Source organism: Ctenopharyngodon idella, chromosome 1 (assembly GCF_019924925.1).
Source record: "Ctenopharyngodon idella isolate HZGC_01 chromosome 1, HZGC01, whole genome shotgun sequence".
In the NCBI taxonomy this organism is placed as follows: domain Eukaryota; kingdom Metazoa; phylum Chordata; class Actinopteri; order Cypriniformes; family Xenocyprididae; genus Ctenopharyngodon; species Ctenopharyngodon idella.
Window position 1 is genome coordinate 11791627 of NC_067220.1, and position 22152 is coordinate 11813778.

The 22152-nt window shown below is 37.6% G+C and overlaps 2 protein-coding genes and 1 long non-coding RNA gene across 4 annotated transcripts; 2 read left to right on the top strand and 1 right to left on the bottom strand.

Moving 5' to 3' along the window:
* Window positions 1–1256: 1256 nt before the first annotated feature.
* On the bottom strand, window positions 1257–5115 carry actb1 (actin, beta 1). The gene is made up of 6 exons (XM_051889040.1): window positions 4969–5115; window positions 3856–3980; window positions 3076–3315; window positions 2275–2713; window positions 2005–2186; window positions 1257–1904 (listed from the first exon to the last, which is right to left on the bottom strand). The coding sequence occupies exons 2-6, from the start codon at window positions 3976–3978 to the stop codon at window positions 1761–1763; spliced, it is 1128 nt and encodes a 375-aa protein (XP_051745000.1). The 5' UTR covers window positions 3979–3980; window positions 4969–5115; the 3' UTR covers window positions 1257–1760.
* A 69-nt stretch (window positions 5116–5184) lies between these two features.
* On the top strand, window positions 5185–11007 carry LOC127509867 (uncharacterized). 2 transcript variants are annotated; one of them, XR_007929375.1, is made up of 3 exons: window positions 5185–5519; window positions 7259–7396; window positions 8200–11007. It is a non-coding gene; the product is annotated as an uncharacterized LOC127509867 (long non-coding RNA). The 2 variants fall into 2 exon arrangements; XR_007929374.1 differs by lacking the exon at window positions 5185–5519 and adding an exon at window positions 5535–6109.
* Window positions 11008–12949: 1942 nt separating this feature from the next.
* Window positions 12950–20554, top strand: fscn1b (fascin actin-bundling protein 1b). Its single transcript, XM_051908387.1, has 5 exons — window positions 12950–13902; window positions 14760–14916; window positions 15260–15381; window positions 18821–18991; window positions 19074–20554. The coding sequence occupies exons 1-5, from the start codon at window positions 13074–13076 to the stop codon at window positions 19277–19279; spliced, it is 1485 nt and encodes a 494-aa protein (XP_051764347.1). The 5' UTR covers window positions 12950–13073; the 3' UTR covers window positions 19280–20554.
* Window positions 20555–22152: the final 1598 nt, after the last annotated feature.

Here is a 22152-nt window from a genome sequence, read left to right on the forward strand (position 1 = left end):
TGGTAACACTTTACAATAAGGTTTCATTAGTTAACTAAGAATTAACAATACTTCTACAGCATTTATTAATATTAGTTCATGTTAATTTCGTTTACTTAATTTTAATTTACTAATATATTATTTTTAAATTAAATGCTGTAATTGTTATCACTGTGAATAATGAACAGCTGGATTATAAACATTAACAAAGATTAACACTGTAACAAATGTATTGCTCATTGTTAGTTCATTCTAGTTAATACTAATGTTAACAAATGAGACCTTATTGTAAAATGAGACAAAGAGCTCTCAGTTCAGGTTTCATTGTCCAGCTGTATATGTTCAAGTATTTGAAGTAATTGCAGTTTTTCCATTACCTTATTGAAAATACAATTCAATTCTCATTATCATAAAAAAAATCCCTGTTTTTCACTTCTAATCATGTGACAGTGGTGCAGCTTGAAAAGGGCAAAGTTTTGCTAAAAAAAAAAAAAAAGTTTCAAAGTAACTTAATAGGGATGTAACAATATATTGCTTCACAAAATACTGCAATACAAAAGTGCAACAGTATTGTATTGTGGATAGTGACAATGTGTTGTGCATAGCTCATCCAAAATGAAAATTACTAAGGGGAAAAAAAAAATAAAAAATTCAAGTTTAGAGCTTTAGTGTCAGTACTACATTAAACTACTATATACAATGTTGAATATAATGTATAATGCAAATGGGGAATGTGTCCTGATAATGCTAAATGTCTTATGTAACCAGTAAAAATGGCCTACATTATCTTAAATATATCTAGTCAGTGACAGTGCAAACATTCATCTAAAAACTGTTTGTGTTAAAATATTTTTTTTTACTCTGGTATTAACATTGTCCTGTGCATTGTGTTACCAGCTTAAAGTTCAAACCTATTGATTTTCACTCCCAATGTAATACAAAATTTAGTATGTTAATCCCCTTTATCATGTCTTGGAGTATTGCTGTAAGATCATAATATGTATTGAATATGACATGAGGGTTTCATTATACTCCTGTAACTTCAATGCTTAAAGGATTTGTGCATTAAAACTGCAATATCATCTAGTACTGTAGAGCCACTTGCATTTAAAGGATCTCTGAAATGCTTACTTGTCATGACCTAGATCATGCCTAAATAAACCTAGTGTGCAATTTAACTACAGATCCATAATCTTTGTATGCTGGCCAAAACAGTTTTAAGTAGCAATTTCAGTCAGTTTAAAACCAGAGCAAGAAACTGAAGACAGCAGACAGTATGTGGTTTTACATGTGCACGTTTTATTTGGGTTTTCTTGTCAGTGTACAGAGACACCCTGGCTTACAGATGCAAGGGATTGTCCCTTATTCACATACCCTAGGGGAGTCCTGCAAGATATTCACTTTTAAAAGGTAAAGCTTTCCCCATCATTGCAACAATAACAAACTGGGCCAAGTTTAAGGCTGAAGTACAAAAAGAAAAAACAATGTATCGAGTACATAATTTACATAAACACTATAACAAAAGGTCATGTACGCCCACTGTGATGAGGGCAAAGTGGTAGACGCTTCTGGAATGACTAAAAGAAGAAATGTTCACTGAAGTCCTCTCGGGGAAAGCTTCTCCCCCTGCAAAACAACTACCTCCCTTTCCAGTTTCCGCATCCTGAGTCAATGCGCCATACAGAGCAGAAGCCATGCTGATGTCATCTTGTTCGAGAGGTTTAGGTTGGTCGTTCGTTTGAATCCTACTGCATGGCCATTTATGGTGGCAACAGTTCTGTTTAGAAGCACTTCCTGTGGACGATGGATGGGCCGGACTCATCATACTCCTGCTTGCTGATCCACATCTGCTGGAAGGTGGACAGGGAGGCCAAGATGGAGCCACCAATCCAGACAGAGTATTTGCGCTCAGGGGGAGCAATGATCTACAAGAGAAAGAGATGTTAGTTCATCCTTAACCACTGCAAGCAAACATTTTTTTTTAATTTCATAGTTCCATCTTTGAATTCATTTAAGGTGCATCACCTTGATCTTCATGGTGGAAGGAGCAAGGGAGGTGATTTCCTTCTGCATACGGTCAGCAATGCCAGGGTACATGGTGGTACCTCCAGACAGCACTGTGTTGGCATACAGGTCCTTACGGATGTCCACGTCGCACTTCATGATTGAGTTGAAGGTAGTCTCGTGGATGCCGCAAGATTCCATACCTGCATAGAAGGAAACAAAGTTAATTGACCAGTTGATACAGGAATTGGTAAACGCATAATCTGTTTTAATGCACAGCATGTAACTCACCCAGGAAGGAAGGCTGGAAGAGAGCCTCAGGGCAACGGAAACGCTCATTGCCAATGGTGATGACCTGCCCGTCAGGCAGCTCATAGCTCTTCTCCAGGGAGGAAGATGAGGCAGCGGTTCCCATCTCCTGCTCGAAGTCCAGGGCCACATAGCACAGCTTCTCCTTGATGTCACGGACAATTTCTCTCTCGGCCGTGGTGGTGAAGCTGTAGCCACGCTCGGTCAGGATCTTCATCAGGTAGTCTGTCAGGTCACGACCAGCCAGATCCAAACGCAGGATGGCATGGGGAAGAGCATAACCTTCGTAGATGGGCACGGTGTGGGTAACACCATCACCAGAGTCCATCACGATACCAGTGGTACGACCAGAAGCATACAGGGAGAGCACAGCCTGGATGGCCACATACATGGCAGGGGTGTTGAAGGTCTCAAACATGATCTGTAGGAGTGAGCAAAGTTAGGGATTAAAATAAAATCACTTTAGATGTTTCCAATGCATCCAATTTCAAACCAATACATGGTTAAGGGTGCAGGAAACCTCCCTGGCACACCATGCTGATATGGTTCACACTCAGGACAGTGCTAGTAAGAAGTGTTAGAGAAGCTACCATGCAAGAAGGTAAAGGAAAGGGGGGGGGGGGGGGGGGGCAACAAAGATGGATGAACCTTTTGAACCTCCTATCAGGAGATCATGGGAGAGGACAGAGAGCCTGAGAGGAAATGGATGGAAGAGAAAAATGAACAGAGGGAACAAGAGCCAAAGAGAAGTAGGAATCATATGACAGAGTCACAAAAACACACCTGTGTCATCTTCTCCCTGTTGGCTTTGGGATTCAGGGGAGCCTCTGTAAGCAGGACAGGGTGCTCCTCAGGGGCAACACGCAGCTCATTGTAGAAGGTGTGGTGCCAGATCTTCTCCATGTCATCCCAGTTGGTCACAATACCGTGCTCAATAGGATACTTAAGGGTCAGGATACCTCTCTTGCTCTGAGCCTCATCTCCCACATAGGAGTCCTTCTGTCCCATGCCAACCATCACTCCCTAGATTTAAAAAAAAAAAAAAAAAAAAAAAAAAAAAAAATTGATTAGGCACCAACCCACTCAAATGAGGACGTGCAAAGAAAATCAAGTAGTTTAAATCGTTCGAAGGGATGAGGGGGAAGCATACATGTTTACAACTGGTTTGAAATGGTTACATTCAGAAAGTCTGTTTTTCACTGCACTGACAGCTCAGTTCAAGTTTTTGTTCTCATCTCAGAGTTACATAATGACAAAATGACACATTGTTTTCTGTAGAGCTGCTTTTTGAAGGTTAAATAACTTAAGTCTTTAAATTAACACCACTGAATTAAACTGAGCTCAAATGACACTACAATCTGTTGAGCTGCTTTACAGCTGAAATTGCTTACAAAAAAAAAAAAAAAAAAAAAATTCTTACTGTATAAAAATCACTATAAATTTTCCACTTGAAATGTTTACTACATTATAATTGTACTTGTGTTTTTAATGCTACATAAGCATATGATGACAATTCACAAACATTAAATACACTAATGGCCCGAAAGAAATATATATTTATACCTGATGCCTGGGTCGGCCAACAATGGAAGGGAAAACAGCACGAGGGGCATCATCTCCAGCAAAACCGGCTTTGCACATACCGGAGCCGTTGTCAACGACCAGGGCAGCGATTTCCTCATCCATGGCTGTACAAAAAAAATAAATAAAATAATTTAAATAAGTTAGTTAAATCGTCAAAACAGTCATCAGTATCTCTTGTAAGCTGCGATGATGCTTGATGTAAGCATGACTGGCCAGTAGGCGGCGCAAAGGCGCAGGGTTGAAACCAAGCGATTTGAGACAAAGGAAGTGGTCAGGCAGTCTCACTATTGCCTTATATGGCAATAAGTTCGAGCAGCTCAATGCCGCCGATTCAGCGCGTGGAATCAGACCAACGGACACGACCACTCCCAGTTTCAAAGGCCGAGATAAGCGCTTTACCAAACGACCACCATATAATCCCAATGCTTGAAAAAGTTAACCTCTTTGTCAAAAGGATCTGTAATGCAGGCATTTCAGCAGATACTACAAGTGCTGCTATCATGCGTCATAGGAATTAGGAGTGGCAATCCTGTAAAATTCGTCACAGCTAAACGATTAACAAAAATAAATTAACAATATTTCAAACGTTTAACCAACTTAGTCGTCAGTTTAACGAACCAAACGGCTGTGATGTTAGATGCCGGTTAATGTTTTATAGTAGCCACACCCACCATTCAAACTGCGAACACAGCGACACTATTCCACTAAATCCACATTTAATTGCATTATATGACTCAATTAAAGTATTTCACGCCCAAAGCGTGGATTTAAGCCCCTCTGGTTACAGAAAGAAGCTTTACGGTTAAATCCTTCCAGTTAAGAAAGCTAGAATTGCTACCGGTTGATACTACTAAAAGATTTAGAAAAAGCACACAATATTTGTAACCTTAAAAATAGAGCTGTAAAATCCACAGTAAACTACACCGTTGACTTAAACTGTATTCAAAATTAAAACTCAAATCACATACCAAATATGAACTGAATATGCGTAACTTAAAAAAAAGCAATAAAAAATAAACCTCCAACCAGCGCCATTGTTAATATTAACATAATACTAAATACCACTTAGTATTGTTATAAAGGCATTCTCACCTGTGTATTAGTAGGTTATTGTGAACAAAGGGTATGAAGATCTTCTCAGCGTGCACTGAAAACTCACAATAATCTGTATGAGGTGGGTCGGAGTTTTATACCCGGCGCTGCGGCCGGCTCCTTCCATATAAGGTAAACTTTCGGCATCGAGCGATCTGATTGGCCAGCCGTCGTCCACTTGGCGAGTTTCAAGCTACTTGCTTGAAATTCAAGTTCTGACTGAGTTGAAATAATGTATGGCAGGGCTAATCGAACAGGCAGAATTATTTGAAAAAGAAAGAAATTAAAAGTCATTTTTATACTACATAGCCATATATATTACTGAATTAAGAATATTTTAATAATTTAGAATAGGACGCAGTGAAATTGTCTTACGATTGAGTGTAGAATGATGGACTGCTTAGCTTAATTTATAATACATTTTACATAGCGACTGAACAGTTTGCTCACTGAAACTCTAGCGATGGATTAAATATATTTAAGTAAGCCTTTAATCAATTGGCAGAAATGGCAGGACATGGACCACTGGTATTACGACATATTGCCCTTATGTTAGTACAATTTTGTTATGTATTGTGTTTTTAAAATACCATTGTATTGTATTTTAATGTATGTTATTGCACTGTAAATGACCATAGTGTTATAATGCGAGTCATCGTTATTGGTAGAAAAGAGGTGCATTATTGAACATATCCTGAGATGCTTACTTTTCAGTTATTATTTGACAAACTAGTTTAAAGCGATACATTCAGGATCAGTTCATAAAAAGACATTTATTGTTCGCCTATGCGATTAATTAATTGTTAGACAGTTTGGAATAGATGAACTAACGTTACGTGGGCGTGGCTCTCATTTAAAGTACAGCTATTTATTATGACCAGAGCCGTTGAAAAACATATTTAACGGCTCTGATTATGACCATTTGTAAAATCAACTAAATCGATATTAAAACAGATCAATTTGTCTCAGCTGCACTGTTTCTGTTTCAAATAATCGCAGGGCACCTTTGTGCACAATCCGTTTGCAATACTAGGAATTTAAAGCTGCAGGCTGCGGATGCTTCAGGAGTCATTCAGAAATTTATGAAATGCTATCGATCTTCGTTTAGACCGGTGTCTCCTGCATACATCTTTGCTCAGAAGTAAGATCAACTAATGTTGGAATATTTTAGGTTATTGGGTTGTCTGCAAAGCAGGGGATACAAAACAAGGGCACGAGCTGCTCGCCTGAACCGGACACTTCCTGTCAACCCGGCATTTGCGTAATACGTCATAACCGATTACGTTTCACACTGCTGCATTAGACAAATCTTGCTCGTGCTCGCATTTTACATGCTGTTACTACAAATTATGTATAATATTTGTATATTAAATATCAATTTGTGTCTAAAATGTATCCTAAATGTTGAATGCAGGCGTTTTGAAGATTTCCCAGGGTAACAATAGTTAATTTATGACAGTCTGCATGTGATAACTTGGAATTAGCCCCAAATGTCATCAAAAAAGAAATTAAAATGCTAGAAAAGATTCTTATACTATTTAAATGAGATCCCATATTTATTTATTATGATTTTACAGTGGAAACTATATGTTAATCCTTCATTAATTTATTTTAGTAGCTATTGGTGCCATAAATAGATGATAATCCCTGTTATATGTGTGTTGCCTTCAGCATGGGCAGTCTGAGACGCGTGGCAACACGTCCTGACTGAGGTGCTCTGCATTTCATGTCTTATCTTATCAGTGTTGAACAAAAAAGACAACCAAATTGTGTATTTTATGTTAATGAACTATTCAGGAGCTATATTGAAGTATCAGTATGCCACCGCAGTGTATGGTCAACAGCCTAGTGTGTGATTTATCTAGTGTTGAAAGCAGCTTGTCATCAATAGATGGCTGGAATGATTCTTCTAACAGCAGTGACACCCAATACACCTGCCCACCCCCAGCCAAACATGTGCATAGGTGTGCAAGAATATTAATATTGAATTTTGACTATCTATGTACCGGTTCCAACAGTAAACAGGTGACTCAACTGTTTAATCTTAATGTTACACCTATAGCTCACTGAGCCACGAAGAATAGATAAGCACAAAGATGAATGAGTCATTACAGCCTATTGCCACAGTTTGTCACAAAGTGATGTATGGAATGGTACTGCATTCATTTTATACTGGGTGTGTGAGTATCAGCTTGTTGTTTAGGGTGTGGGGGGTCCATGACTCCTATGGTTAAGATGAATAAGAATGGCATATATATGTGTGTTTATTCCATATTGTTTCTCTCATCAGCAGATTACTGAAGCCCTTATAAGGATGTTTCAAACAGAAAGAGGAAGAGGAAGAGAGACTTAAAGTCTTACAGCCACAGCATGTGATTTGAAATTTGAAAGGAAGTCGCAGGAGCTTTTATCAGAAAGGAAATATAAAGTAAGCCAAACTTAATTTAGTCTACTCTCGGAAATAAGTCTATAGCGTATAAACTGGGTGCTAAGCTTGTAAAGGGTGATTGTTCATTAGTTTGAGCAGCTGTTTTGACATAAGGGCATGTTTATTGTGATGGAGGGTACCAACATACACACAGAGCTAAATGAAAAGTTTTCCTCTGTATAGCCATATACAGAGTTCAAACATGTCACGCTGCCCAATATAAAGGAAATGAGATAACCTTTGTGATGTGTCTTGTTTACAAAGACAATTTGTTCAGGGCCCCTTTAAGAGATATTCAGCCAATCTCCTTATAAGGCAATCTCTGAATGAGTCACATGGTGTAGTACTTTGGAACGCCAAGGCGAAGTCACGTGACTCCTTAAAGCGGAAATTAGACAGAGTGATTGGGACTCTCTGCTTCTCTCTCTGCTGTCATTGCATTTATTCATTATCGGTTTCTCTCTCTCTCTCTTTTTTTAAACAATTATTGTGTTCCATTACTGTATACAACATAGAAGAATTGAAATACACAATAAGATTACATACAGAAACACTGTAAGTGGCCTACACTGACTGTCTCCACCCATCAGACCTAGAGTACCCTATATGGAAACATTGACAGGTAACACACACTCACACAAAGGTCTGATGGGATGGACTGGTGGATACTGCTCTCTTTAAGCAATGGGAACAGGCTCCTAATATGGAAATATAACCAAGCATGACTGATCTTGTGAGTAAGGTACATAAGGTACATATGTCTCATGATGTAACCCCAATGTTTTTTTGTTTTTTTTTCACAGGTAACCTTTCCCAGGTGTTTTCCAATGTTTCAGTCCCACTTCAGCTCTCTCGGAGTGGTTCAGAACTCAGTGGTTTGAATTTGAGATATGTTTTAGAACAGAAGCCAACTTTATGCTGTCTAATTTATGGACAGTATAACATTATAAGGCAAGGAGCTCTCACTAAGAGCTCTCATAAAATACAACTCAGCTTATACATAGTGTTCCAAATAAGCTCTCTGATTGTACATACTAAATAAGGAAAAGAGGGTGGTCACTCACTTGGCTGTCATTTCAGGAATGTATATGTGTCAGAACATGCACAAATTCAGGCACATTTAAAAAAAAAAAAGGATTCAGTTTTACTTTTCACACTCCTGCATATGAATGCAATCGTGTCAATCAGATTCTCAATTTTAGCTCTATCCCGTGAAAAATATTAAATGAGTTGGATTAAAAAACGTTATGTGATGGAAAATATGTTTAATTATTGCTTATGTTGTGTGTACTGCAATGTATTATTTTAGAGCATTGTATTTCCTCATTTTATGATGTGGCTTTAAAAAAAATATAAAAGAATAAATTAATAAAAAAAAATAATACAATTATTTTAAATAAAAATACACTATCTTTCAAAAGTTTGGAGTCAGTAAGATTTTAAAAATGTTATTCAGCAAGGGCATTAAATTGATCAAAAGTGAAAGTAAAGGCATTTATAAAGTTACAAAAGATCTATTTTAATTAAATGCTGAAATGCTAAAAAATATATATAGTACTGTGTAAAGGTTTTAGGACACCACCAGCTTTGTTGTTTTAGCAATGTTTTAATGACCATCCATATTTATTTTTCAGTCTCTTTATTACGATACAAACAGAAAATAAAGGAAATATGTACACAAAATGTAGAGAAAAAAAAGGTTTTTTTAAGCAAAAATCAGTATTTAGTGTCACCTCCTGGACTTCTTCCAGTTTCTCAAAGAAGAAACTCTATTTTGAAAGTTTAATTGGCCTTCCAGTCCTTTTCCATTCCATTTAGGTTTAAGAGAGCCAGGTTCCTGCTATTGCTCAAGTGTAAGGGGAGGTCACTAAATACTTGCCACTTTAGCCTATAAATTAAACAGATTTTATTTTCTGTTTTTTTAATACTGCATTCAGATTTACTGTATTTTCTGGTTATATTCTAAAGGCCTAAGACTTTTGCACAGTATATTTCAGTTTCCACAAAAATATTAGGCAGCACAACTGTTTTTAACATTGACAATAATAAGAAAAGTTTTTTGAGTAGCAAATCAGTATAGAATGATTTCTGAAGGATCATGTGACACTGAAGACTGGAGTAATGATGCTGAAAATTCAGCTTATATTACAATAGAAAACAGTTACAAAAAGAGTTTGAGTTTCAACTTCTACAATATCATCAGCAGAGAGAGCTGTTGAGTCTGAGTAACAAAATAATGCAAGATTGTATGCAAGGACACTTTCATGACACACAGATGGGTTTACCTTCAACAAGAATTCTAAAGATGCATTGACTTCTCGGAATTCCTGCCTTATCATGTGCACAAATCCCCAACAGACAACAGGACAATCCCATGTTTTTGAATTTTATTCTTTGAGGTCTTTGGATGAAGAAGGAGATGCAACATATGTTGTACAATAATGTATACCAACAAGAATCTTAACCCTAAAGTGGGAAACCTGCCACATTGTACATCAACAATATTTATACTGGCATTTTCTGCTACTTATACTTTACGAGTTAATTGGGGAGAAAAAACAAAATCTAGCTTTCAGCATAATATAGTTTTAGGATGTTATTTTCACTTAATGGTTTCATTAGTTGGGTTTGACAGATGAACCTCATTAAATCGAGAGATTTGCACTTTGTGCATCGTTTACACTGCTTCATTAGCAGAGATTATAACTCAGTCAATGCTGATTTTGAACTGAGAGAGCAGTCTGGAAGCCTGGAAGCAAGTTGAAAATGTGTAGCTCTGGGCCACATAAGAGTTCAGCTCATCAAGAGAGTAAATGAAGCTGGTTTAATTAGCTTTTTCTATATGAATGCATCCTAAACATAGCTGTTTTTTTATCTACTTTAGGCTGTTGTTGTGTCTATGGGGTGTGATAGTTATCAGTGTAAATATGGCAACATTTAATTCTTGTCAGATGCCCTGTCTTGATCCATCATCAGTGTTTGTTCCACACAATGCATTTACAGAGTTCCTTTTTCCCCAAGAAAAATACAAAAGGAAGGTCAAGTTAGATAGTACACTGTCATACTGCATATTGTCAATAATCTTTTCCAGTATGTTTGTCTTCACTATTACAACTCGAAACTTTTACTTAAACTTTTTTCTTTTTTTAAGAATTTGTGATATCTTAAAACTCTAGATGTGAGGATATCAACATGATCTCTTTTTAACAATAAGAATGGTAACACTTTGTTAACATTTGTTAATATTGGATAACTACATTAGTTTACATCCCATAAAAAAGGTATAAAAGCTGTCACTGGGTGCATATTAGTAACTCAAAGGTACCAAAAGGTTACATATTATTACCTAAATATTAGGACCTTTTTACTGTAGTCCCAGTGACAGTGAAAATGACTTCTAAAGCATTTATTAATATTAATTTCAACATTTAATAATACATTATTAAAATCAAAAGTTGTATCTGTAAATATTATTTATTGTATGCGCTAACATGAACTAACAATGAGTTGTATTTTTATTAACATTAACAAAGATTAACAGATAACATGCTTATTGTTAATTAATATAATGCATTAATACTGTAAAGTATTACCAAAGAAATAAAACAAGATCATGCTTAAATATATTTGTTTAGTCAAGCTGTATCAAGAATTTATATAAATACTGGTTTGTATATAATGTTTAGTGCTGTGTATTATTTAATGTGAATGTAAACACATTTCAATTTTACATTTATATGATGAATTTACATGTTGATTCTATTTGTGCCTGAATTTTACATCTCTGCCAGTATAAAAAATAATGAATAGGATTTAATGATTGTTGTTGTTGTTTATAAAATTAGAGACACCAAAACACGGTTTCTAAATAGGCTACATAACACATAAATAATGAATTATCCCATTAATGCAATCAACAATTGTACCTCTTATACTGATATTTAGGCTAAATGTGTGTTCATGCGCAGAAGAAAAAAAGGAGAGTATATGAGTGGAGAGATTTAATTTCCATCAAACAGTCAGCAGAGCATAAAGGACTGAATCAATATCCTGTCCTTTACAAGAGGAAGAGGAAAGCTGCTGCTTGCCCTGAAAATAACCTGAGCAAGTTCCTGCTTCCTTCATCCTTATTTCAGATGAGCAGAGGAAATGTTTGGGGGACATCTACACTGTTAATAATAAAAACAGTGGTGACCATTTCATAGGTGATGTAACGAGTTTGTATGTGGGGATTATTTTAGGCCTATATTTTTTTTTTCTGAGAAAGACCCTAAGGTTTATTGAGCGCAGAGAGTTTGAACCTTGGTTTAACATCACATTTTAACAACTGTGCCTTTTACACAATGTTATCATCAGTTTACTGGGGCGTTAGAACATACATACAGCACACGATGAGCGCCCCCTTCTGGCCTCACGTACAGCCGCAACCTCAGCTTTCCCAGAAGGTTTTCTATCCAGATAGCCTACTGACCAAGCTCAACCAAAGCTACAGGTTGATAGCTGTTGCAGAAGGTCTCTTCAGTTGTCCCATACACCCCAGTTCCATTATAGTCTTCCAGTTTTAAACTTATATACTAATTATATTAGCCTACATTTTACTGAATGTACACTTAAAATCTCAAAAGTATATGTTGTACTTGCAAATATATATAGGCTAGCCTACTATTAACGAAAAAAAAGGTCACTTAAGTGTAGGCTACTATGTTTCTTAACACAACAGGCCTACATTTTTAAACTTTGCAATGATTTCAAATTTAAAGTTTTTAACTTTAAAGTACATTTTATAACATGATTTAATAATCTTTTGTCATGCTTTAAAGAAGCACACTTATTTTGATGTGTTGACTAACATACTAAAGCACATGTAGGCTAAAGTATTTGATTATAATTTTGTAGTGTTATTTAATATAACATTTAAAGTCAACATGTTTTAAATGTACTAAATTGCATCTTTCGCATTACAAATGTGTAATTACAAAAATGTTTTAAATGCACGACATAGGCTACAAGTGTCCTAATTGGCTTACAATGCTTAATTCGGCAGTAGCCTGCATTTTGACCTATTGTAAGACCTATGAAATTGCATATTGTACTTATAGTCCTACTTAGTTCAAATAATTAACAGATTTTCATTTTGATGTAAATAACATGCAAGTGTCAGAAAACATTTTTCAGGTCGCCTTTAAGTAAATTAATTTAAAGCATAGCCTATTATTTCCATAATAAGTAGGCTACTCTTTTTAAAAGTGTACTTCTTTTTTCACAAGGGAAGGCACTTTAATTTAAGATCGGTCTATTCTTCCCATAGCAACAGCAACGAGATGACGTGGGAAGGTAGCGGTTCCAGTCTTTGCATTTTATTAGGGTAAATCAAGTGGTGCAAACAGTTATCCAGTGCGATGGTGCTTCTGAGTGTGGAATAAAAACAGCAAGACGCCTAAAAAAATTACATAGGCTACAGCCTACATATCAGCATCTCTCTCAGTCTCTCAGTCTCTCTCTCTCTCTCTCTCTCTCTCTCACTCTCTCTCTCTCTCTCTCTCACTCTCTCTCTCTCTCTCTCACTCTCTCTCAGTCTCTCTCCCTCACGCGCCATCATATATCACTCGTCACACCCACTCCTCAGAACCGCTGCTCACCGATTCTCACCGAACCGTAACGTCTAAACAGCTCCAGCATGTCTTCGGAAGGATTAGGCGAGACTTTGGTGATTCGGTTGGGGCTAATAAACGCCAATAACAAATATCTGACAGCGGAGACGTTTGGTTTTAAAATCAACGCCTCCGCGAGCTCCATGAAGAAAAAGCAGGTGTGGACACTGGAGCAGTCCGGAGACCACGGAGACTCCAATGCCGTGTTTATCAAAAGCCACCTGGGTCGCTACCTCGCCACCGACAAGGACGGCAACGTGACCGCGGACAGCGAGCAGCCCGGCCCGGACTGTCGGTTCCTTGTGATCGCCCACGACGACGGCCAGTGGTCCCTGCAGTCCGAGCCCCACGCGCGCTACCTGGGCGGGACCGAGGACCGGATCGCGTGCTTTGCGCAAAGCATCTCGCCTGCGGAGAAATGGAACGTGCACCTGGCCGTCCATCCTCAGGTGAACGTGTACAGCATCGCGCGCAAGCGGTACGCGCACCTGTGCGCCGAGAGGAACGAGCTTGCCGTGGACCGCGACGTGCCGTGGGGTGTGGATTCACTGCTCACGCTCGTGTACCTGGACCACCGGTATCATCTACAGACCGCCGACAACCGCTTCCTCACGTGCAGCGGTACCCTGACTGCCAAACCGGGCACGGGCACCGGGTTCACGCTGGAATTCCGCGCGGGGAAGGTGGCTTTCCGGGACGCCACGGGCAAATACATCGCGCCCACGGGTCCCACCGGGACAATGAAGTCAGGCAAGAGCGCGCGTGTCGGCAAAGATGAGCTTTTTGTCCTCGAGCAAAGTCACGGGCAAGTGGTGCTCACTGCCAGCAACGAAAGAAACATCTCCATGCGCCAGGGTGAGCTGTGATTGCAGCATGCTGATTAATAAATAATACTATTAATAATGGTTATGGACCATATTTGGGCGAATATAGGGTGAATTTAAGTAAAATGGGCCACTTTTGTCTTTGGTAAATCATATAGAGCAGCATTAAAATGCATCTGCATATTTTCCAGACTTCTTTTGTGTGTGTGTGTAAATTGTGAAACCTTGAATGCAGTGCACCGACACACACACACACACACACACACACACATATATATATATATATATATATATATATATCAAAGTTCAAAGTGGAACCAATCAAAGTTACATTGTTACTGTAAAAATGTATTGTCATTTATATTTCATTTATTGATTTATAAATCATTTATTGCATGACAAAAAGATATGCATGCTAAAAAAGGTCAATTTGGTTCTGACTTTTGCCTTACTAAGATCTGGATTTGAATTTTAATGCAGAAAAGATTTCAATATTATTTCCACTCCACCTTTATTCATAATGCACCTATTCACTCTGCTCTTTCAACAATTTTCCTGTTTTATCTTTGCACACCTGTATTTTTATTACACCCATCATATGAAAATGTTTCGTCAGGCAACCTAAAATTTTCTACATGAAATAACATCTAAATTAATAGGTTTTATACAAGCCAAAAACAATATTAAATATGAGTGAATCAACTTGACTACTTTAGGATACAAGGGATTCAAGGGACAAATCAGGTTAAACAGCCCTTGTATGAAACAGATGCACATTTCCACTTTTTATAGTACACATTTATGAGAATATCTATGTAATCATGAAATCTATGATTAACTTCACTCTCTGTTGGCTGAAATGTCACTCTGATTGAATTACTATTTCAGGGGTTGATTTATCAGCCAATCAGGATGAGGAGTCCGATCAGGAGGTGTTTCAGATGGAGATGGACAGGGAGGCAAAGCGCTGTGCCTTCCGATCTTGCAATGGGAAGTACTGGAGTCTGACCCCAAGTGGAGCGATTCAGTGCTCTGCCTCCACTAAGTAAGAACAATTAACTATACTTAACTAAGTGCAGAAAACGTCACATAGGCAAAACTAGAGACGGTAGAATAGTAGATTAGCCAGTCTGTGTCTGAAAGATTGTTTGTTGAGTGAACCATATGGCAAGAGGAATTAATAAAGGCAACAGGGAATTCAAACATAACAGCTTGTCTTGGATAGATGTTGCATGGTCATCTGTTTACTCAACAATTATATATATATTTTCTCCAATACCTAATCACTGATTTTTTTTCCTATGACACAGTCATATATATGAATATTTTTATAATATTACATCTATTATTTTTCATGTTGATTTTAAGAAACTAACTGTTTGTCCCAGATCACCCAGTTGTTTCTTTGACCTTGAGTGGAAAGGGTCAAAAGTGGCACTGAAAGCCAGTAATGGTAAATACCTGGCAGCCAAGAAGAACGGACAGCTGGCGGCCGCTGTGGACTCTGCAGGTGTGTGTCTGACGGTGTGTTCACACTTGGCAGGTTTGGTTTGATTAAAATGAACTCCGTTGCAATTGCTCAGTTAGTGCGGTTCATTTGAATAAGTGTGAACGCTGCCATCCGAAACCTGGTGCGCACCAAATAAGCTTCCAAACGAACTCTGGTGCAGTTCAACTGAAATATGAACGTAACACAGACCAAAGACATCTAAACGAACCAAAAACAGGATGTGATGTCACACGATGCAACCCTAAAAAGCACAGAATTCTCAAGAATACCTCTCAGCTTTAGAGCAATGTTGCCAATTACAGTTCAGTATAGGCATTGAAACCGCAGCAGATCTCAGTTTGTGTGTGTAACAGAGGAATTCTTGGCGACCACCACACACCAGCTTATTGGTGGAGAGGAGACAGAGTGATGAAGCCAATCAGTATTATATGGGAATGATTAGGAGGCCATGATGATGGACCGAGGCCAATGAGCAAATTTGGTCAGGATGCCAGGGTTAAAACCCTACTCTTTTTTTTGAAGGACATCCTGGGATTTTTAATGATCACAGAGAATCAGAACCTCAGTTAAACGTCTCATCTGAAGGATGGTGCTTGTTATAGTATAATGTCCCCCATCTCTATCCCGGGGCATTAGGACCCACACAGACCACAGGGTAAGCACCCCCTGCTGGCCTCACTAACGCAGCAACCTAGTTTTCCCAGGAGGTCTCCCATCCTGGCACTGACCAGTTTCAACCCTGCTTAGCTTCAGTGGGCAACCAGTCTTGGGCTGCAGGGTGATATCTGCTGGTCAATATAAGCTCTTCATGAGTTCTCAGCTGATAAAAATACCATCATACTGTATGTATGCATAAACAATGATAGCATTTATTCCAGCACAGCATTGTTTTGGATGTTCGGAAAGTTCCATCCCAAAATATACGTCATAAAAGCTGTTTTTAGTATCTTTAGGTTCGGTGTTACTAATGTCCAGTGTCAGGGAAAGTTACTTTTAAAAGTAATGCATTACAATATTACATTACTCCCTAAAAAAGTAAACAATTGCATCACTTAGTTACTTTTTGTGTAAAGTAACGTGTTGCGTTACTTTTGCGTTACTTTTACTCAGCTAGGCTGGGCTTACTTGTGTTTTCTTAATAACAAAAGTTCTATTTTTGGCAAATGTAAAGGCCCTTTCAAACCAAAGGTGAAATGAATAAGCCTCAGGCTGAAGGAAATGCGAATTCATGCCTGTACAGTAGAGGGGCGCAGCTCAACCAAACCTTTCAGACGTGCTGCCATTCTTAATTACAGAAGAATAGGACACAGGAGAAGAAAAGCTGCGTTCACGCCATGTAGTAATTAGCATATTCTTTCGAGATAACAACACGTGACGTTCCATTGGGAGCTGTTCACATCCTTGGACTGGGAATTATGCATTTCTATGGGTGTGTCTCAATCAGCTCCCTAGTTCAGTAGTTAGGGCACTGATCAGGGAGCCATTTTAAGGGCTGTCTCAATCAAGAATCCTTCCAGGGCACTGAAACGTTCGCTCCCTAAAAAGTCCCACAATGCACCGTGAAAACCAGGGAGCATCGATGCTCACTATGCTCCCTTAACGAAAGTTCTGAAGCGCAAAACTTAAATCACGTGAGCTGACTCACTTCGCATAACGACGCGTGATAGATGATTTTAAAAATACAAACTATTATTTCATTATATTTCAGCATAAACATACATCGCTAGACAGGTAATGAACATAATTTAGCTAACATTTATAATTTATTTATGGCTGAAAGGTTGCACGTATATGTAACAAGCAAAGAATTTAGCGTAATGTACTTTAAATAACATTACAAGTAATGTCAGAAAGATATCAGCTCTGCTTTTGTTCATAAATACCAGTAGTGATGTTGTACAATGAGGACGTTGTCACGTTGCCGGAAATAGAGTCATAAGTGTCCCAATGTGTAGTAAACCAGCGTCCTTTACTGTCCTTACCAGCGCCCGAATTCGTGTACACGATATACTGATTCACGAGCTCGGGAGCAAGGGAGCTGATTGAGACACACCCTGTGGCAACATTATCAACGCCTAAATGAATCTGCAGCAGTCAGGTGGTACAGCAGTCATATGGTACAAGTAGGAGCTCTCAGAAATTATGCTGCGTTCATGCCACCTCGTACTTACCAGAATCTTGAAATGACAACACGTGATGTTATATTCGGAGCTGTTCATGTCCTCGGTCCAGGAATTATTTGTTTCTATGACACCACTATCAACGCCTTGAATATACAGCGGTCAGGTGGTATAGCGGCCACGTGGGAGCTTTCAGAAAACTCCCATCCTACAAGCTGTAATTACGAGCTCTACGAGGACATGAACACTTTTTACATGCTAGAATCTCAATTACAGGATTTACGAGGTGGTGTGAATGCACCTTTACTCATCTTACCAGCTGTAATTACGAGCTCTACAAGGAAGTGAACGCTTTTTACAAGTTGAAATTGCATTATTATGGTAATTACAACATAGCGTGAATGCACCTAAAGTTCAACCTTACTTTAGCAATAAAAACAAAACAAAAACAATGAAACACAAATGTGATGTTTAACTAAAGTCATTTTTGCTTTATTCGTATGGTTCAATTGGATCAACGAAGGTCAGCAGCAAAGTATAAAAAAGTGAATTTAATACATAAAGTATATTTGTGTTATTTAACATATTTAATTATTGCAGGTTTACATAATATTCTGAGTGTGCATTTGACAGTCTTTATTCATTCAGCTTTTTTTTTCAAGTGTGATGAGTAAATGCCAGCTCACATTTAGTCTAGATCATAACCATCATGTTTACACAGCGCACAAAACACCTCGGCACTTACTCATGATTCTCTTAACATGGGGACAGGACAGAGAATGACAGGGGAGAGACAAATTTGTTGAATAAAGTTGTTATTTTTGTTTTGTTTTTGCACACAAAAAGTATTCTCGTCGCTTCATAACTTTAAGCTTGAACCACTGTAGTCACATTGACTATTTTAACGATGTTTTACCTTGAATGTGGTAATTTTGGATAAAAAACCTCTTGGAATTCATCAAAAATATCTTAATTTGTGTTCCGAAGATGAACGAAGGTCTTATGGGTTTAATTTATGACAAATTTCATTTTTGGGTGAAATAACCCTTTAAAAGTAATGTGTTACTTTACTAGTTACTTGGGAAAAGTAATCTGATTACGTAACTTGCGTTACCCCCAACACTGCAAATGACTGTGAACGCTAAGCGAACCAGGACTAAATAAGCCAAAATAACCAAGAGAACCGAACTACAAGTGTGAACACACCCTGGATTGCTTATTACAATTTTTATCATGCATATGTAAAGAGCACAGTATTATTAATCACAGCTATCAGGTTATGTAGAGTATGTCCTAGCTGGTGCTGTTTTCTTTTACAGGCGAGCAGGAGGAGTTTGTGCTGAAGCTCATCAACAGGCCGTTGATAGTGCTGCGTGGGGAACACGGCTTTATTGGTTGCCGCAAGCAAGGAACCGGTACACTTGATTCCAACCGCTCATCCTATGATGTCTTCCAGTTAGAGTACAACAACAACGCTTACAGCCTCAGAGGTGAGTGATAGTGTTGCCTTCTGATTCTTTACTGATTTGGTAGGATGCAAATAGTTACTATTTCTCTAACTGCTCTCCTCAGACTCGGTGGGGAAGTACTGGACAGTGGAGGCAGACGGCTCTGTGATTAGCAGCAGTGACACACCTGTCTATTTCCACTTTGAGTTCTGTGATTATAATAAAGTGGCCATTAAGACACAGAAGGGCAAGTATCTTAAGGGAGACCACGCTGGGGTGCTCAAGGCCAGCGGCCAGGCGATTGCTGATGCAACATTGTGGGAATACTGAGAAACATTCATGAATCTACACACACAAACATTGTGTGTTCTTTAAACCTATACTTAAACATAACACATACTCTACAGCATAAGCACAAGATGATAACGTACAGTCCATATCACGCAACATATGAAAATATTTCAACATAAGCTAATGGCTCAAGACACAAAAACACATTTGAATGTAAAGTACAAACAAATGCACAAATTAATTACTTGTCATTAATCTCATTCAATTAAAGGGGTATTTCACACAAAAATGAAAATTCTGTCTCACCCTCATGTCGACGCAAACCTGTATGACTTACTTTTCTCTGTCAAACATAAAAGAAGATATTTTGACATTTAGACAGTTTAAAATATCTTCCTTTGTGTTCTCCAGAAGAAAGAAAGTCATACAGGTTTGGAACGACATGAATGGAACAACATCAATTTTTGGGTGAATTTTTCCTTTAACAAAGCACAAATTGATGGTACACTGACAAAGTATTAAAAAAAACCCCACTGGATTATTCTTGCACAAACTGCTCTTTGCTTAATCTCAATTAGCATAACTCTTTAATTGGGTGAAATGCTATTGTGAAATCATGCAAAAATACATTAAGCAATTTAATGCACATTATGTAGGATCATGCAAAGTCACTGTCATTGCCTCTCAGTGCTTTCATGGCCTTATTTCACTCCGTATAATAGCTGTTTCTAGGAAATCTTATTGTGCTATTACATAATGGTCAGTAATTTGCTTATGCAAAATGCCGTGTATCATAAGCTGAACCTTCGGCCATAGGGTTTGTTCCTGTTCCCAAAAACATTTTTAGAGTGAACTGGCTTCTCTAATGAGGCCAGGTTTTAAATAGCAGCACCGTGGCTCAGAAAATACTGGAGAAATGTCCTTGTTCACATCAGATTCAGATTTCTTCACGCACACATACACAAGCACACAAAGTGAGTCGAAACCAATTCATTTCTTTGTCAAATTGTTATTTGTGGTGTTTGTGGCCGTTTTGGGTTACATGACTTGTATTCAGCATTGTTCTGACATCAGGAACAACAGTGTTTTTTATGTAACTCTAAGCTTGTTGATTTGCACTTTTTCGGCTAAAGCTTTTACATGTGAATGTGTTGAAGAAAAAGATGAAGTGTTTGTGCCTTCCTTAGAGGGATAAAATCTCCTAAGGTGTGAAAATGCAGTTTTTTTGAACTTCATTTTTATTTGATTCTCATTATGTGCCATTTGCAACTGGACATGACAATGAAATAGTAATAAAAAATGTTAAACAGTAAATACTTAAAGTGTTTGCTTTGTTTTTTTTTAGTTCTTGTAGGAGAAGTCGATTTATCTCACATAATTAATATATTATAATCAATGGATATGGATATGGTTACACTAATCAAATGCCTTTAATGTATCCAATTTTAGTTACTTTATTCCTTACTCTGTATTAGTTTACATATTGCAACAAAAGTCAAGAGTTTTGTCATTTGTAACTAGAATTTTACATTTTCTGAAGCAAATGTGAGTAGATTTAGTTTCTTCTTTGTCTTTCTCCATCTTATGCACCTTAACTATTTCCTTGTGAATTCTCTCCACCCCGACCTTGGAGATTTTCCAAGATTTTTTACGCTGACAGTGTGGCTCTTGAAACTCAAGAAGACTGCACTGCACACACAGACACTCTCACACACAACACACACACACACACACACAAACACACACACACCCACACACACACACAAACACACACACACACACACACACACACACACAGCACATACTAATATGTAACAGATGTGAATATTCTATGTGGCAATAACAAAGAAATGTCTGCAGCTGCTTTCTGTGGGTTTTAGACACTACAGAAACAACTGGAGGACAAATTACATGACTTAAAATTGTGTTATAGATAAACAAAGAGAGCTGAGCTTAGAATGAATTATGCGAGAAACCAGGATGAAAGACTTAAGTATGTATAGATTTGAGGCCTGGTACCAGCAGGACTATCAGCATTTCATTTACTCCAATATGAAAATATCCAATTGACAAAAGCTTTGTATGGCTTCTATGTATGTTTGTTAGCATATATAGCTATGCACTCCCTTAAATGACAGACAGAATAATGAAACTCAGTTAACAGCTACACATTCAATATTTAAAAATACTAATGTTAATGGATAATATTCAATCTACTTCCAAAAAATACAGTAGTGTGTATAATTAATATCAGTGAAGTGCAAGAAAAAAATAGGAACGTGCAGAATAAGTCACAGTAGGTCATGACACAGAACGGTGCTGCCACCTTGTGGTGAAATGACTTCTTATTGTAATAAAAACGAGACAATCTTCACATGCATTCACTTATGCACACTCATAGGCTAAACATTTAATTTTTTAAACATTTAATTTCATTATTGGGATAAAAACATATTGATATATATATATATATATATATATATATATATATATATATATATATATAATTATAAATATAATTCACTTTTTGGTTAAACAGAACAAAATCTATGACCATATTTTCTTTGCAACATGCCTTCCGTGTGCACAAAAAATTGAGAACTTTATATTTTTTTGTATTTACATGTCACAAGGGCTACATCTCAGTAACTATAAAGTTTTGAGTCAATAGTCATATTGTACAAATACAGTGATTTTGCTAGAGAAGCAATTTGTCTCATCTTTTAATGAATTGTTTTATTTAATAATCGTTTTACTGTTTAATTTTGGCAGAAAAGCATTTAAATAGCCTATAATACACTTCAAATACAGATATATTGCACAACATGTTTTTTTTTTTCTTCTTAAATTAGAAGTTATTGCATATTTTATAGTCATATTGTACAAATACAGTGATTTTGCTAGAGAAGCAA

Excerpts from the sequence above, each read along its gene's own strand:
- actb1 (XM_051889040.1), bottom strand. The coding sequence starts at position 3,978 with ATGGATGAGGAAATCGCTGCCCTGGTCGTTGACAACGGCTCCGGTATG. Across the intron at positions 2,714-3,075 it reads ACAGGGAGAAGATGACACAG|ATCATGTTTGAGACCTTCAA; the intron begins GTGTGTTTTTGT and ends TCACTCCTACAG. Across the intron at positions 1,905-2,004 it reads CTTCCACCATGAAGATCAAG|ATCATTGCTCCCCCTGAGCG; the intron begins GTGATGCACCTT and ends TTTCTCTTGTAG.
- fscn1b (XM_051908387.1), top strand. The coding sequence starts at position 13,074 with ATGTCTTCGGAAGGATTAGGCGAGACTTTGGTGATTCGGTTGGGGCTA. Across the intron at positions 15,382-18,820 it reads GGCCGCTGTGGACTCTGCAG|GCGAGCAGGAGGAGTTTGTG; the intron begins GTGTGTGTCTGA and ends TTTCTTTTACAG. Across the intron at positions 18,992-19,073 it reads CAACGCTTACAGCCTCAGAG|ACTCGGTGGGGAAGTACTGG; the intron begins GTGAGTGATAGT and ends TGCTCTCCTCAG.